Genomic DNA, 17,358 nt, shown 5'->3' with positions numbered 1-17,358 from the left:
ACTGTTGTGAGACACAGTGGTAGAAAGGCAGGAAAATATGGGGGAGAAGAGCATTTTGTATCTTCCATCATTTTTTACCCCTCCATCTCCAGCAGCAACCCCTCCACCTGCCAAAACACACACAAAGGGACTCTCTGGGATCTTTTCTACCACTAACTACTGGTTTTTACAGCCCCTTTAGAGCCTGTATTATCTTCCCTCAAATTGAATGTCCATACGTGATCCCAGGGTGTTTTTTTTTTTTTTTTTGCCTGAAAGGCATTTTCTTTAAACAGAAAGGCCTCAGGTTTATGGGGTGAGATGTGTAGTTTCTTGCCATCCCTCTGGAAGGCTCTTTTGGATGGCATTTTGGGCAAGAAAATTTTGTTGTCTCTCTTTTATTATGTAATGGTGCCTCAATCCTTTCTTCTCTTTTCTTCTCCATTCTTTAACTGTAATATTTTAAAATAAAAGTGAAATGGACTTCTTATATTGTTTGTATTCAAAGATGGCCCTACAGGATTTGATGGACACTGAATGGACATACCCTTCCTTCTCAAGGTCTGGTCTTGGGAATGGAGGGTAACCAGCACCGAGTGCACCAAAGTGGATGAGCCTCAGGAAGAGATTAAATACAAAATATAGGAAAACTTTCCTTTAGTTTCTCTGAATCTATAATTCTAGGTGTAATGATACCCTGGCCAAATTGTCTTCCTAGTAGGCCAATCAGGCAGGATGCAGTTCACTAGTTAGATCAAGGAAAAGGCCACGCCAACTGCTGCTCACATACAAGATCTGTAAAATGGGATAACAATAGTGTGGGCTTCATAGGATCCCTGTGAAGACTGAGCTAATGTGCATCCAGGGCTTCCAGATGGTCTGGCCCCCAGCAGGAGCTTGTGAAAGAGGAGCTGGTGTTATTATAATATTTTAATACAGGCTATTCACAGCTCAACACTTATTGACCTACCTCATCAAAGTTGGCTCTTATTACAGTGTCCAGGATTCTCTGACAGTGTGTTCTGTACATCATAATAAAGGTAGAAACCTGTAGGGGGTGGGAGAGATCAATAATAAAGGCATACATTAATACACATTACTGCTGTGCTTGGAATCTCAATTTTCAAGTCATTTATTCCCTGTTGAGGCGATGGGAATGTGCCTAACATCTACTCATCCAGCGAGACCCAAATGAGACTCATTTTCATTAGGTGATGTTCTCCGACCCTCGGCTTCCTCCTCTGTGCTCACACAGCAGCTGAATGTGTTGCTCCTTCAGAGCACTCAGCCTGTGATATGGAGAGCATCAGTTTCTCTCTCTGCGCCCATTCTCCACCCCCTCAGACTGTGGGCTCTGGGAAAATAAAAACGGCATGTTATTCATGCTTGCGCATCCAGCATTTAGCACAGTGCCTGGCACATAGTAGAGTTCAGCTGGTATACCGAATTAATTTCTCCTCATCAGCTAACATACCGAAAAGCTAAAACTCAGTGTGTGTTTATAAGAAGAGGTACATTTACCAAAATCACAAAAAGACATTTGTAAATTCTCTGGCATAGCAAAAGAATTTCATCTCCAGCTCCATTTTTCCAAGAATTTTAAAGCTACAGCCCAGGAAGTTTGTTGAGGAAAAAAAGCAAATTTGAGCAAAAAAATAAAGATTTATCTAGTTCTTAGGTTTAAAGCACTCTTTACAGATATTCTTTTTGTTTCAGAACACAGACACGTGTTTTATGTAACCGCAGTTTGCTTATACAAGCGTCTCCCTCCTTGCTTGTCTGTAAGCTTCCTGAGAGCAGGACTCATGTCTCATTCACCACTGCATCTCAGCTTCCAGTGCGATATATAGACAGTAGAAGCTCGACACCTGCTAGTGCACTGGGCTGCATCAAGATAGGTGCATTAGAGATGTGATAACCCAGGGGAAAGTCCCCAAATTTGTTTTCCAGTAATTTCCTCGAAATACCCTACGACCCAAACTATCTGATTTACTATACCTATAAAGTCTTGTTTGTCTACAGGACTATGACTTCACTACATCCTCAGCAGCACATGGGAAAATAAACTTTTCTTAAAAAAGGTTGTACCACTGTATTTATTTATTTTTTAAAAGATTGGCACCTGAGCTAACATCTATTGCCAATCTTTTTTTCTTCTTCTTCTTCTCCCCAAAGCCTCCCAGTACATAGTCGTATCTTCTAGTTGTAGGTCCTTCTTGCTGTGGCATGTGGGACACCACCTCAGCATGGCCTGATGAGCGGTGCCATGTCCGTGCCCAGGATCGGAACCTGCGAAACCCTGGGCTGCCAAAGCAGAGAGCGTGAACTTAACCATTCCAGCCACTGGGCCGGCCCCAGAAAATAAACTTTATCCTATTAAAAAAACAGTCTAGAGGAGAGGGGTCTTTCCCTTGTGAAACGAGACAGTGTAACATCATAGATGGGTAGGTAGGTAGGTTAGATAGATAGATAAATGTTTTATTTTAGGATAGTATTGGGTTTGTAGAAGAGTTTTGAAGATAGTACAGGGAGCTCCCATATACCTGGCACCCAGTTACTCCATTGTTAATATCCTACATTAGTATGGTACATTTGTCATAACTAATGAACCAATACTGATACATTATTATTAACTAACGTCTATACTTGATTCAGATTTCTGTGTTTAAATTTTTTAACTCACCATTTTGCAATAAAATTGCGAGTGCGTGCATGTGTGTGTGTGTGACAGAGAGAGAGGGAGAGAGAAACCTCGTTCCCAGTAACACTTTAGACGCGGTCACCTTCTCCTCAGGCAGACTGGCTGGCAGGTTTAGATCTTTCACATTTGGAAACTCTGGCAACAACGTTCCAAGTTTGGACCGGGGTGAATATGCCACCGTCTGCTTGCTCACTTCTTTCTTGCCTGTCTCGCTCACCCAGGCGGCTCCTTTCTTGGAATACATCACATCATAATATTGGGAGCTTTCCTTCACCGCGATGCCGTAGTAATGGTACCTGGGCCACAAAGAGAGAGAGACCCACATGCACTGTTATCAGAGAGGGTTTCCTGAGTGGCAGTACCCAAGGCCAAGGAGGGCTGGGCCCATCCTCCCTGGGCTAGAAGAGTTAACTGTCATGTAAGGCTCGGCATCTCTGAAATCTAGAATTAAACCAAAGTTCCATGTCACCAGCCATCAATCAGGCAGGTAAAAATAACCAAAATTGCCTCCTACAGAAAATGTTAAGTCAAATACTTTGCAAAGCAGAAAGGGGGATAAAAAAAATTTCCATTTGTACATAATATCTTATATCTAGCCAAATGTAATCCCAGAGGCACAGTAATTGAGTGCCCACCTCTGTGGGGACCCAAGAAGAAGGGCATGTTTACGACTGCTAACTGTCCCGCCAACAAAAATTCATTCGAAATCAATAAATGGTTGTCTTGAGGAAGTATACCTTTAAAAAGAAATTCAGTTGACACTGAATGTAAAACAAAGACCAGAACTTTGTATTAACTCAAAACAGGCTTAATAATAGCAATGTTTTCAATTAAGACTAATGAGAGGCGGAGGCTTCATAGTGTGGATTTCAGCTACAATCTATGGATCACTTGCTGCGTGCCTGGCACTTTGTAAAGCGCTTCACACGCATTAATTTGTAAAATAAACCTATGAAATGGGGATTATTAGCCTTTCCACAGATGAGAAAATGGAGGCAAGAAAGCTTCAATAATTTGCTCAAGGTCACACAGCTGTGGAGGGGAAGAACAGGGTCTTGAACACAGGTCTGTCTGACTACGGAGCCACTACGATATACTAACGGAAAGCCCTGCCCAGCAGTATTATACCGTGGATGTTTATGGCCCCGTGATCCTCAATGGTCAGAGAGACTGTCATTATCTCCTATTGTAAACGGTAGACAAAACCCCTGTGAGGCTGGAACTAATTACTACCCCCATTTCACAGACTAGGAAACTAAGGCCCAGAGAATTTGAGTAACACACCCAAGACCACCAAGTAAGTAAGCGGTAAAGGCAGGATTGGAACCTCCACAGTGCTTTTGACCACTAAGCTAGTGACTCTCAAACTTTCCTGCTAACAAGAATCAACTACAAAACATATTAAGATACAGACTCCTGGGTCCCACCCCCAAAGACACTGATTTAGTAGGTCTAGAGTAGATTTTTACACTCACACTACTAATACCCTTGTAAATAACTCATGGACCTCGCTTTCAGAGACACTGTACAACATATTAACTACTCTTTTCTACTCATGGAGGTGTGGCTGGTGAAAGTCACAAAATAACACAAATGAGAAACATTTTGAGTTATGGGAGAGGCTTCCTGGGGAGGGGAGAGATGAGCTGGCATAACCTCCCGTCTTCCCGCCCCCCTTCACTCCTGATACCATTCTGTGATACTTCTGCTCAGTGGGCATCTCGCCTCTATCTGAATGCCTCCTGGGACGAAGAGCTCAGGCCCTTCGAAGGCGGCCCAGTTCATCTTAGGTCGGTTTCAGAAAGTTCTTCTTTGTGTTGAGCTGATCTCTGTCTTCTGCGCCTTCTACTTCCCAACTGTCATAACTGCCTTTCCATCTCGAAGGGCTTCCTTGGCAGGGGGGAGGGGACGGGTTCCGTTGCTCCAGAAGCGCCCTCCAGGTGGGGAAGCAGTTATGACACGCCTCCCTCACTTTACAAAGTTCCCCTTTATAATTGCTTAAGATCGAGATAGTAAAAACATGTTCAGATCAGACCTCTTGTTGATTATTCTGAGTGCATGTGGCTAAAATCAGCAACTACGGTGAAGTTACTGCCTTGATCACTTCTCAGTGTTTCTATTTCAGTTCTGTAGGGCACATCAACACTTTCTCGCTAGCCACCCCCCAAATATATTCTGCCAAAGTAAAGCCGCTGAGGGATTGTCTCTATAAGGCCCAGGGGCAGGTTGGAGACTAGAGCTTGTTAGCTTTTTGATTGGTTGAAGGTATGACCAACCTTATGGAGGAGATACGATGAAACTGATTATATTGAATTTTTAAAGAGGATATTGCCAAATTTGCCAACCTCTAGGTTAAAGAAAACAAAAAACAAAAACAGGCTCACACAGGGGCCGGCCCGGTGGAGTAGTGGTTAAGTACATACACACCACTTTGGTGGCCCAGGGTTTGCTGGTTTGGATCCCGGGTGCAGACCTATGCACCGCTTATCAAGCCATGCTGTGGCAGGCATCCCACATACAAAATAGAGGAAGATGGGCACAGATGTTGGCTCAGGGCCAATCTTCCTCAGCAAAAAGAGGAGGATTGGCAGCGGATGTTAGCTCAGGGTCATTCTTCCTCAAAACACAAAAAACAAAACAAAACAAAAGCAGGCTTGCACATGCAGGCAGGAGGAAACTTTCTCCACGTTTATATCAGATGGGAAACGTTTCTGTTCTGTCTTTATTATCTTTACTCCCTGTCTTTACTATCTATTTCTACCCTTCTATCTGAGGAATGGGCGACAATGTATTGGAGCCAACGACTTTTCAAAGACCATGAGCTGGAGAAAAAGAATTCACCTCCTTTCATTTAACATTGTTCCATCCATCCGCTTAGCTGCTCAATCTACATTTTGAATTGCCCGTGTGTGCCAACCACTGTGCTCACCAGCAAATAAGGAAGGAAGAATCTGCCTATTGAACACCACAATCTTACCAAGGCTGAAACCTCATTTTTAAACAAATACTAGAATTTCTCATTATAAAGGAGATTTGTTTCTTCAGCATTTTATTCTTCAGAAAGCTATTAGAAATTGATTCCAAAATGTCCCTTGCTCAAAAGTCTTCTGTAACTCTCCTTGGAAATCGCCCTCAGAGCTTCTGCGCCACACACACAAAAATGAGTCTCATTATTTTCAGAACTTTACCAAAAAGGGTTTGTCCAACCATTTTCTTACCTAACTTTCTCTACCTAACTCCCACCTTGGAAGGATGGGAACGTGCTGCCCAGGGATGGCAGGAGCGGGGTGGTGGTAAGGGAGTGAGGGGACATTATTGGACACACTCCTTTTGAAACATCCTTAGATCTCTAAGTCTTATAAGTTCTATATGGTGGTTGTTTTTTTAAAAAAAGTTTCAGTATTTCATAAGTCAGTGTGTGTTCACCTGCTACTCAATAGGATCAAAACGTTTAGAAATCCTTCATGATAAGGCACCCTCTAGTGGAGTCACCATGCACCTTAGCATAATAAAGGCTCTGAGAAGTCCTGCATAGAGGAACCTGTTTAACTCAGTGCTTACCAAACTTACATGGCCATCAGACCTTTTTCATGGAACATCTATTAATGTATAACAATTTCTGAAACACCCTTTGAGGCAAGTCTTATAAATCCAGATTTTAGTGAAGCCTGAGCAGTACAGGCATAGTCCCTCCCACCGACTCACACCCGGGAGACAGGCATTCACACATCCTTCTCACTCTTCAGGTCACCTCCTCAGAAAGGCCTTCCTGGGCCGTCCTTTCTAAACTAGGCCACTCCTCTTTCCTTATTCTCCAGGACAACCCTCTTTGTCACAATCTGATTATGTCTTTTGTCTGTCTTCCCCAACATCATGTGCTCCATGAGGGCAGTGACCCGTTTGCTCCTGCGCTCCCGGCACTCAGCAGCACGTATCTGACACATGGAAAGTGCGAAGCAAACATCGGTTGGTTGGGCAGAAGTGACGGATGGAAGCAGTATGCTCTGTGTACCACGGTGTGGCTGGACCTTTCCCCCGTCTCCCTAGCAGGGATTAGTACAGGCTGCTCCTCTGGCCAACTGGACGAGAGCAGAGCATTTGCTCAGCAAAACAATCCAAGTAACCTGGAGATCAAGAAGCCACAAGGTCTTCTTTTAAATGATGTTCAAGACTATTTACAAAAGTGGCTAAAGGAAAGGTGGCACACAGCTGGATGCATCTGGGCCAGATGGCCCTGGGCTTTTGGACAGCCTCTCTCTCAGGGTCCTGGGAGAGGCCCCCCACCCCACTCCACCCTGGTTGTCTAAAGTTTGTCCATGCTCCAGCCAGACACAGACTTCCCACCAGGCCTGTATTCAGAGTTCAGGATGACAGGCCTGGGTCGGGGCCTGACTTGAGGCCCAGAGATGTGCGCTGTGCAGGTGGAATGGGTGACAGTGCTTACTTTGACTGTCCGCGGGTCCCGAGTCTTCTGGTGGTTAACTGAGGAAACTGCTGCCTGATGATCTGTAAGTCAACACAAGAATCAGTTACCCGTCAGGAAAGGTTGGGAGCACAGTGACTGAATTTTACAAACAGCAACCTAAAGAAGGGAGGAAAACATGTCCTTCGTCACAGTGACTTGAGTCCATGGGGACCCTGAGGAAGACTGCCGGTGTGCAGGAGGCAGGAGGGGAGCACTTGAGGGAGCCTGGGGCTCTGCGTCCTGAGGGGTCTCATTTCACCCCTCTGCCCTTCTCCCCTCCTACTCACAACGTAGGGAGAGTGCTGAGAGAGAGCCGGAACGCGTCATTCCCCTGCTTAAAGCCCTCCAGTGGCTTCCCTCGCCCCTGGAGCTAAAACCCGCCCTCAGCCTCTGCCAACCTCCTGGCCTTCCTCTGCCAAGACTCTCACCCTTACTCACAGGATCCCAGCCACACTGGCTGTTTCTTTTTCCTACTCCTGAAACACACGAGGCTTGCTTCCCACTGGGGCCTTTGCACTGCAGTTCCCTCGGCCTGGAGTGCATTTCACCCAGACCCTCACTAGATCAGCTCCTTCTCTTATAACAGTCCGGCCTCTGGGCAAGATCCAGATCAGCCAATGCAGAGTGGCATGAGCAGTCCCCCCGGGTCCCGTGGACCCGCCTTACGTCTTCTCACTGAGCCCTCTCTAAAGTTATCATGTCCTCTTACTCTTATTTTGTCTCCTGCAAGTGCAATGTCAGCTCCACGAGAACAGGGGCCTGGCACAGGGCTGGCACATGAGAACAGCTCAGTCCATGTTTGTTGAATGAAGGAAGGAAGCCTGACCCTGCCTGCCCTCCAGCGTGTCCTTTACTCCTGTGCAGAGTGGAGGGTGGTAACTGCTGTTGCCCAGGACGACCACATGGATTTGCCAGAAAGCTGGGAGGAGGGGCTATCTGCCAAGGTGAAAACACAACCAGCGGGGCCTCTCTCCTTGGTGTTCACAGGGATGATGTTTGTGGAGAGGCAGGCTAGTGTCGGGCTCCTGTGCAAGGGCTCTGGAGCTAGACCACGGGGAGGAGACCCAAGCTCAGCCATTTGTTGGTTGGGGGCCCTTGGGCAAGTTATCTAACATTCAGACGAGTCAGTTCCCTCATTTGTAAAATGGGAATGATAATAACCTCCACCTTAGAGAATTTTTGTGAAAATCTAAAAGGCAAATGTATGTAAATAATTCGCAACAGTGCCTGGTACTTAGCAAGGGCTCAATAAACATAACCCATTATTACCACTGATTGTCTTAATGACTCACTCCCTTTTACTTCCAGGGACTTTTCTCTTAAGTCTAACCACATTCTTCTGGACTCTCTTCCCTTCTCGGACAGCATCCAGCAGACATGTGTGGCCAGAGAGAGCGAGCCTGCACGCTGTCCTCCTGAGACAGGACACTGTTGCTGATTTCCCACTGGTAGGACGCGAACGTTAAGCACGTTCTCAGAGGTAGGGATGAATCTCTATTGATCCGTTCACACCCTCTTCCATCCACACTGATACTCTCCTTGACTGATTTGCTCATTCACTCAACAAACATTTACTGTGACCTTGTTAGTTGTTTGAAGTTGCACATACTATTTAACCTCTCCGTGCCTGAGTCAGCGGACTCAGGGCTCACGTGACCCTCCCCTACTCAGAGGGATAGATGACGGTGGCCTCAACGAAAGTGGCATTAGCAGGATGGAGAGAAGTGGACAAATTAGAGAGGAACTGAGACTCTGGAATAGGTAGTGTGAAGATTGACCCTTCTGTATGTTAGGAAGCTGACCGTCTCCACCGTGGAGAATGGAGGAGGCGCACTTCCTCATCTGAAAATGGGTGAAAAAACCTGCATTCCTCAAGGGTGGTTAGAGAATCTAATGAGACGACATCACGATACCACTTTTGGAAGTAAAAAGGGCTTCTAAAATGTTATCTCGTAGTGATGATCCTGAACAAACTGATGCAGTAATTCTCTGAATTCTTTAAGGGTGTCACTTTGTAGGTGACACACACCTGGTTTCTCTAACCCTAACTCCTTCCTGTAAGCTAAGGACATGTACTTCTCACTTTGTCTATGTCCCTCTCAAACTGTTTTGTGACCCGAGGAAAATGCAGTATTCAGGATGGGGTCTGACGCAGGGGTCAGTGACAGGGCTCTCTAAACGCTCTGTCCCATTATGCAGTCCAAGACCACACCAAGGTCTAGTGGCCTGATCACCGTGGGCCACTTATATTAAACTCTGGCCAAGTACGCCCTCCAGACTTTCATCACGTGACTAGTTTCAGAGCCAAGATGCGAAGCAGCTGTTCACAAAGGTCCACTACTGAACAGATACAGATCTGTCAATAGAAACGGAAGGAAAACATGAGAAGCACAAAGATGGAGCCAGAGGAGTGCTCACATTGGTTAAAAGTGGGTTATGATTTGGGTTCTGAATTTCCTACCAACCCAGGAAAATAACACAATAAAGTTACAAGAGTCCCAGTATCCATATGAGAGACACATATTAGTTGCTTAGAAAAAGCAGAGATTTTTTAATATTTCGGTCTGGGAAATTTCTCCTATGCAATGAGCACAACAGTATGGGACCATGTTTAATGCTCTGAGATTAGCAGACATTTTGAAAACGATAATAATGAGTACTGTCAAGGGTGTGGTAAAACTGAAATACTCACCGATTATTAGTGCAATCCTTCCCCAAAGCATTTTTACAATATATATCAAAAGCCACAAAATATTCATACTTTTTGATTTATTCCAAGGAAATAATTTAAAATAAGAAAAAGCTATGTGCAGGGCTACTAATGAGATTGAAAAATTGGAAACAACATAAATGTCCAATGATAGGGAACTGGCTAAATAAATGATTGTATATACATGCTCAACAGAATATCATGCAGGCATTAAAAATGATGGTAACAAAAACTATGTCACAATGCAGAAAATGCTTACGACGTACCACTAAATGAAATAGCAGACCTCAAACTACACTTATACTAGGATTACAATTCATGTTTGTACAAATATGGGAATGGAAAGGGAATATGGAAAAATAAAATAGATTTTTGTTAGGGTCGTAGGATTGTGGGTAGAACAAAAAGATTTTTGTATAAAATTTGCGTACGAAATCAATTATCTTTCGCAAATAGAAAAGGATTTTCTCACTACAAATATTCTTAATTGGCAAATGAAGTTCAAGATAACCTTGAAAGAAGCACCCAAAATCTACCAGAATGTTCTAGTGGTTGTTTTTCTTTTTCTTTTAAAAAAAAATAAATCTTTCCCTATTCCCAGCAAATAACATGCATATAATTTTTAAAAGCAGCACTTTTTTTTTTTTTGGTTGCTAAGCTTTATTATTACTTGATTTAAGAGAATAGGCAAAGTTCTGAAATCTTTCTAGGTATTTATCCAAATGGTGTCCCAAATAATGTCCACAGAGCGAAGAGCAGCGTCTGGCCCTCGGCTAAGGTGCCAGGGCCGCAGACTCAGTTCTAGAGACATGCCAGAGAGCCACTGGGGACGTGGATGGGCCTTCTGGAACAGTTTGTTCTACCTCCACGAGGCAATAAGACATACAGTCAGTGTTTGCAGTTCTTTGCACTATGATCTTAAGGAGTTATCAAGCCGTGGAACGGGGCCTGTGAATTCACCAGTCATGTAACCTATGATTCCTCCGTAGCTGATGGGTTTTACTTATTCTTTTTGAATAATGTGTGGATCAATGCCTGCAGTTTTACCATCTTTGTGACCAGCATCCCCTCCACTGAGTCACCCAAGACAGAAGCAGGAGAGACTCCACTCTCTTCCTGATACTACAACCCATGTCCTGTTGATTCTGCCCAAGACAGCCACTGAAGCCAGCCACTTTGCTCTACCCCGCTGCCACTGCCCTAGCCCCCCAGATCTCTCGCCTGGACCACAGACACATCCTCCTAACTGGCTGCCCTGCCTCCAGTCTTGCTGCCCCACCAGCAGGATCTTTCTAAAATCCAAATATGATCATTTCATTTCCTTGTTGAAAACACTGGCTGCCTTCTCGTTACCTACACTGGATTAAAATCCAGCCGCCCCAGTCTGGTCCATGAGGCTCTCTGTGATCTACCCCAGCCCAATGCCCCAGCCTCAAATCCCGCCTCTCCCCTACGTGCTCCCCAAGCTCCAGGCACATGCCGGTCCCTCCGTCTGGAAGGCCAAACCCACGCTGCCCCCACTCACCCCTGAGCAACTCCTCTCTCTTTCTCTTTTCTCCACTGCCCCATGACCCTTCCCGTGAAGACTTAGATGCCCCCGGCTCTGTTTTCCTAGCGCGTCAGGAAGCAGTTCTGTACAGTGGTTAAGCACACGGGCTGTGGGGTCAAGTCCTGGCTCAGGCACTGTGCCAACCCCTGTACTTGTATGAACTCAGTTCATCATTACAACAAGCCAGGTTCCATTGCTATTCCCTCTGTACAGAAGAGTAAACTGAGGCTTGGAGAAGCTAAGTAACCTGCACAAAGCCACACAGCTCACGGGAAGCGGACCTGGGATTTGAATGTACCCAGTCTGACTCGGCGCTCATTATTGACCACAACATTATTATTGCTTCTGGATGAATGAAAGTGCCCCAAAGCCCCTCATTCCTTCTTTTAACAGCAATTTTCCTTCTTTTATGTCATATTCTTGCATTTACACACATTAGGTGTGTTTGAGGAATGAAATGATTTCTTGTTCCCATCTACTCTTCAATGAAGATTTCCTTTCAATTCCCCTCGCTTTGACCATCTTGGAAACGTTCTGGTGGCCTCTACTATGAACAGGATCTGGGAGCCCTGCCCCGATATGTATTAGGGAAAGTAGGAAACAGCTTGACATCAGCAGGCAGCCCAGTGTCTCATCTTAGATTAAATCTATCTGCATCCAGTAAAGTGGAAATCTGGAAATTAAACACTTCTCCTGCTTAATAAAAATACTACGTAAGTAAAAGTGATTCTGTTCAGATCATTGTGGTCCCCAGGTGGATGTACCAAGGGAATAATCCAGATTATTACCTGTCTACTCAGCACCCTCTGACAATTCCCCATGCCCAGCTGACCCAGCAGAGGCTCCTTGGCCTGGAGCTCAGACATCACTGTGCAACTCCATGCTTTGCTTCCACCCTTTCTCTCAAAATTTTCTTACGTGAGCCTGAGCTCCATCCAAATCAGACTGCTTGGTGTTGGTGAATTCTCTGAATGCTTCCTGGCTTCTGGGCTCCACGCCTCTGCACCTTCTACCTGAAACTCGCTCTGCCTCCTCACCACTTGTGGCCTCAAACCCTACCCAGCCAGCATGCATGCCACTCCTCCATGAAGCCTTTCCTGATTCCCTGACCAGATGAGAGCTCTTCCTTCTCCAAACCATGATTGCACCTGCCACTTCCAATCTGCGACCAAGTTCCAACCTTCCTCCATCTAGAACATATCCTGATTCTACCCACATCTTCCTACCTCCACCAGTCCCACAGTCACGATCTCACGCCTGGATTGCCGCAATGCTCTCTTCATCGCCCCTGTGTCCAGTCATGCCCCACCACAACCACGTCTCCACGAAGCCTCTAGACAAAGTCCCAACCCACCAAGTCCTGCCTTCATTCCAACTCACCTCTCCCCCTCCTCCTCTCCCAAGGCCCAAGTTCCAGCCATACGGAACTTCTCTCGAGTTTCATGAACACACTATGTTCTCTCTTACTCTGGCCTTTCCTATAGGCATTCTCATTTTCTGGAACCCTCTCCCCACGGCCTTTGTCTGCCTGATGTCTACTCATCCATCAAATCTTAGCTTGTACCTTATTTCCTCCCAGAATCTTCCTTGGGCCACTTTGGTCTAAGTGACCATGGTTACGTTGTCCACAGATTCTTCACATCTAGTCAGCGCTCCACGCAAGTCTACAGAGTCCTTGCCTAGGCCTACGAGACTCTACATGATCCGGATCTCCAGCCTCATTTTCTACTACTCTTCTTCAGTTTGACAAGCTGCAGCCTCAATAATAGGTTACCTGATGGTACATAGCAGATTCATTCAACAACAAAAATTTATTGAGCTCCTATTATATGCCATACCTTTTGCTAGGCACTTAGGGATATGACCCTGAGCAAATCAGAAACAGCCTTTGTTTAGGAAGCTTACATTCTAGAGGGAGAAGACCAAAAATAAACAAAAAAGTCAATATATCTCATATCAGATCAATGCTACAGAGAGGAACGAAGAAAGCAGGGTGAGGAGAATGGGGAATGTGGAGATAGGGTGTTATTTAATTTAGGGTGATAAGGACTCAGTGATAATGTGGCATTTGATTGGGGTGGGTATCTGGGGGAAAAGTTGTGCACAGAGAGAACAGCCAGTGCAAAGGCCCTGGAGTGGGAGCTTGTCTGACGTGTGTCAGGAAGAGTAAGGAGGCCAACGTGGCTGCAGCAGAGCAAGTGCTCGGGAGAGCAGTGGAAGACGAGGTCGGGAGGCCGGGAGGGGTGGATGGAGCACGGTTCATGTAGGGCCTTATAGGCCTTTGTATAGGCCTTTTGCTTTTACTCTGAATGAGATGGGAAGACTTCAGAGGGCTTTCAGCGGGGAAGAGGGGGACAAGATCTGACTTATCTTTCAAAAGGCTCACTCTGGCTTCTGTGTGGAGAACTGAGTGCAGGGGGGAGGGTGGAAGCAGGGAGACCAGTCGGAAGGCCACTGTGGTAGTCCAGGCAGGAGGTACTATAGCTCAGTACATTAACTCATTGATTCAATAAATGAAGGAAAGAATGAATGAATCGTTCCTCTTTTGTTGGCCACTGAAGTTGTTTCCAATGTTGTGTTAATATAAATAATGCTATGAACAACACCTTTTGCATAATGATTTTTATTTTTACTGCTGATATTTTGTTTGGGTTTTCTCCCCCCTCCTAATAGTTTCTCAAGTGTGGAGCTACTTGATCAAAGGGGAGAAACATTTCAAGGTTCTTTTTTTTTTTTTTGGAGGAAGATTAGCCTTGAGCTAACATCTGCCACAAATCCTCCTCTTTTTTGCTGAGGAAGACTGGCCCTGAGCTAACATCCGTGCCCATCTTTGCCTACTTTATATGTGGGATGCCTGCCACAGCATGGCTTGCCAAGCGGTGCCATGTCCACACCTGGGATTCGAACCGGAGAACCCCTGGCTGCCAAAGCAGAATGTGCGCACTTAACTGCTGTGCCACTGGGCCGGCCCCTCAAGGTTCTTAAAACATAATACTGTCAAGTTGCTTTTCATGAAGTGTAGAAAGGTATTATCACTTTTTAAAACATCTGCTAATCTGAAGAGCCAAAAAAGACCTTTTGCTTTCTTTCTTTCATTTGAGCATCAGCTTTCTTCGTCTATAAAATGGGGATAATAACACTCAGCTTATCCCACAGGCTTGCCACAGGGTCAGAGGAGTCAGGGAGCAAACACTGCGCCAGCCAGGAGGAGAGCAGGAGCTCCAGCTCAGTGGGCCTCCTTTGGCTGGTCTGGAGAAGAGCAACCAGCTGCCAGGGAGGGGATCCACATGCGCTAACACCTCCCTCTGCCTCCCTTATCACGTCTTCCGCTAGTCTTCATTCTTTTCTAGCACAGCCTCTTCATGGACAGAGTTAGCACTCCATCTTTCATGCTTTGATGGATTTCCAGAGGATCCTCATCCAACCCAGTTTTCAGGCTTTGTGGTTATTACGGTCTCCCAAGCAAGAGATTTGTGCGGTTAGAATATTTAGTTCTGTTGGTGAAGATACTTTTTATCTAAACATATTTGATGGCCAAATCCTCTCCTCCTCCCCCTAAAAGAGAGGTAGTTTCAAATAAAGAACTAAGGGGAAAGGAAGTTTTAATGTTAAGGGGTGGGGTTGGGGGATGGGCGGAGGCGCAGCGGGCCGCATCACAATCTGCTGAACGGAGGTCAAGACTTTTCCCACTCCCAGCAAAGAAAGGGCCGTTGCAGACAGCACCTCCTCCTTCCAGTCGCAACAAAAACCTGTGGGAAGGGGGTTTGCTTTCGTTGCTTTCTTTTCCTTTTAAGTGTTTCTTATGGGCTGCAAATTTACAAATTATTCTCCTCTCCTTTCACCAAACAACCAGCTGGTCCCTGAATCTGAAAGCCTGGCGCAATTTCGTCTGAGTCTCCAAATGTAGGGTAGGTTCAGCCCCGCTTAGGCCGTGCAGCTTTTAATTTCTGGAGCAAGACTCAGCAAACAGGCAAACACTTTTGTGGAGCTGTGAAAGTGGAGCTTCGCTGTTTGATAAATGAGCAGACGGCAGGCAGCCCCTCTTTCTCTTTTTGTGTGGATTCAATGAAGCCTGCCTAAAGAACACCACACGCTGTTCTAGCTACTGATCTAACATTCCGCAACACCCCAGCCTTCCAAATTCCCTTTAATTACTCGCGGATCCCACCCTTCGCTCTTTCAGCCTGGGTGGACAGGGCTGGGGGCTCCCGGGCTGGGGGTGGGAAGCGGAGGGGCTCTGGAGAGCTGCTGTCTCTGGAGCTGCTGGAATTCTTTTTTAGGTGGTGGTGGTCACGTTATTCATCTCCCCTGTCCGTCCTTTCTTCTCCCCATACAACCACACGTCGCTCCAGGTGGAAGGGAACTCAGCATGCAGGCTTCCTGACATAATTTTGTGGGTGCAGTTGTTCAGAAACATGAGTGAGTTCTAGACAAATGTTCCTGAAAATGGCATATTCAAACCACTGTCCTCCTTTAAGACAAGAACGGCAAAGAGTGAGAGGAGGAACCGACACCCACTGAGCATCACTGGGCACCATGCGCTAGATGCGGTGTTTTACACTCGGCATTATATTTTATCCTAAAAACAACCCTGGAGGAGAGTGTGATGATTCCCATTTCACAGATGAGAAACTGGGATCTACGGCGATTCAAGGCTGCTCAGACTCACAGTGGAAGCAGCAGGAATCCCATTCTACTGTCTCTCCTTTTCCTCACTCTGGCTGATCACCCACAGAAGCCAGCAGAGGGTCCACTAACTGTGCGTGAAACCCTCAACGTCCTCTCTAGCCGTTGCCTCAAGAGACACCCTCAGAGCCACACAGGAAAGCCACTCAGGCTCAGTACTCTACAGATTTCATGTGTGTGTGTGTGTGAGGAAGATTGGCCCTGGGCTAACATCTGTTGCCAATCTTCCTCTTTGTGCTTGAGGAAGATCGTCACTGAGCTAACATCCGGGCCAGTCTTCTATTTTCTATGTGGGAGGCTGCCACAGCATGGCTTGATGAGCCGTGTGTAGGTCTGCACCCAGGATCGGAACCTGCGAAACCCAAGCACGTGAACTTAACCACTAGGCACCAAGTTGGCCACAGATTTGTTTGATTTTTGACCCCAAATCATATGGTCTTGATCCAGCTTGATCTCCAAACTTAGTCATCAGGGACGGCTCTGAAAAAACGCTTTTGGCTGTTTCCAAAAATTCAATCCACCCTAAGTAGGCAAAGATTTGCCACCAACAAGAAGTTCCAATGTAATGGAATAAATACATATCCTCCTACACTCTGAAGGAGACAAACTCATGTGTATATAAAGAGTCAAGTATGCTTAAAACAGTTTAACAATAAGAGCTGTGGGTCTTTGAGAAGTCATTTGAGTGTGGGCAAAGAAGGGGGTTTTTCAAACAGCAAGAATTAGAAATTCAGTACAATGACAAGTTGCTCTTTTATAAGCATGTATTATAGAAGTCTTGTGCCTTCTCTTAAAAAACCAACAACAATTTTTTGAACAAGGGAGAGAAATAATTAGGAAAGAGGTTGATTAAAAGGATTCTAATTGTCACAACTTTAAGTCTGAATGGAAATTGGGCATTCACCTTCTTTGTTGACAATAGACCTAGCCCCTTTCACAGAGAAGAAAAAACAATCAAGCCTAATGGTATTAATAAGGATTTTTAAACACCCTACCTCAACGCTACCATCTTGAAATGGGCGTTTGCCAGAGTAAATTTATTACGCTGATGTAACTCTCAACAATTATTTTTTGTAGCAACTACTGGGTACCAGGCACTGGGGGTTGCAAGGATAGAATGTTGCAGGTTCCACAGGAAATTCCCCAAGAGAAATTTCAAGAATTTTTCAAGAAATTCATATCGAGTGTAATGAGACAGAAATGGAGTTTCACATCACGTGCATGGATTGATGAAGGATTCTGTGAAAATCCCTAGGGCTAGAAAGGCA

General features: G+C 45.5%; 1 protein-coding gene across 7 annotated transcripts in view; it reads right to left on the bottom strand.

Annotated features, from left to right (window-relative positions):
* Positions 1–17,358, bottom strand: part of RFX4 (regulatory factor X4) — a 177,584-nt gene that overhangs the window by 71,963 nt on the left and 88,263 nt on the right. For 5 of the 7 annotated variants that reach the window (XM_070599807.1, XM_070599804.1, XM_070599805.1 and 2 more), the window contains 3 exons: positions 7,125–7,186; positions 2,763–2,976; positions 950–1,027 (listed from right to left, as the gene is read on the bottom strand). In XM_070599807.1, the coding sequence (XP_070455908.1) occupies positions 950–1,027; positions 2,763–2,976; positions 7,125–7,186 (354 nt within the window). Of the gene's footprint in view, positions 1–949; positions 1,028–2,762; positions 2,977–4,370; positions 4,578–7,124; positions 7,187–17,358 lie in introns of those variants that run through there. The other 2 variants (XM_070599809.1, XM_070599810.1) reach the window with 1 other exon arrangement.

The sequence above is a fragment of the Equus przewalskii genome, chromosome 29 (assembly GCF_037783145.1).
Source record: "Equus przewalskii isolate Varuska chromosome 29, EquPr2, whole genome shotgun sequence".
NCBI lineage: Eukaryota > Metazoa > Chordata > Mammalia > Perissodactyla > Equidae > Equus > Equus przewalskii.
Note: the sequence above shows the minus strand (reverse complement) of the source record. Positions and strands in the feature narration are given on the sequence as shown.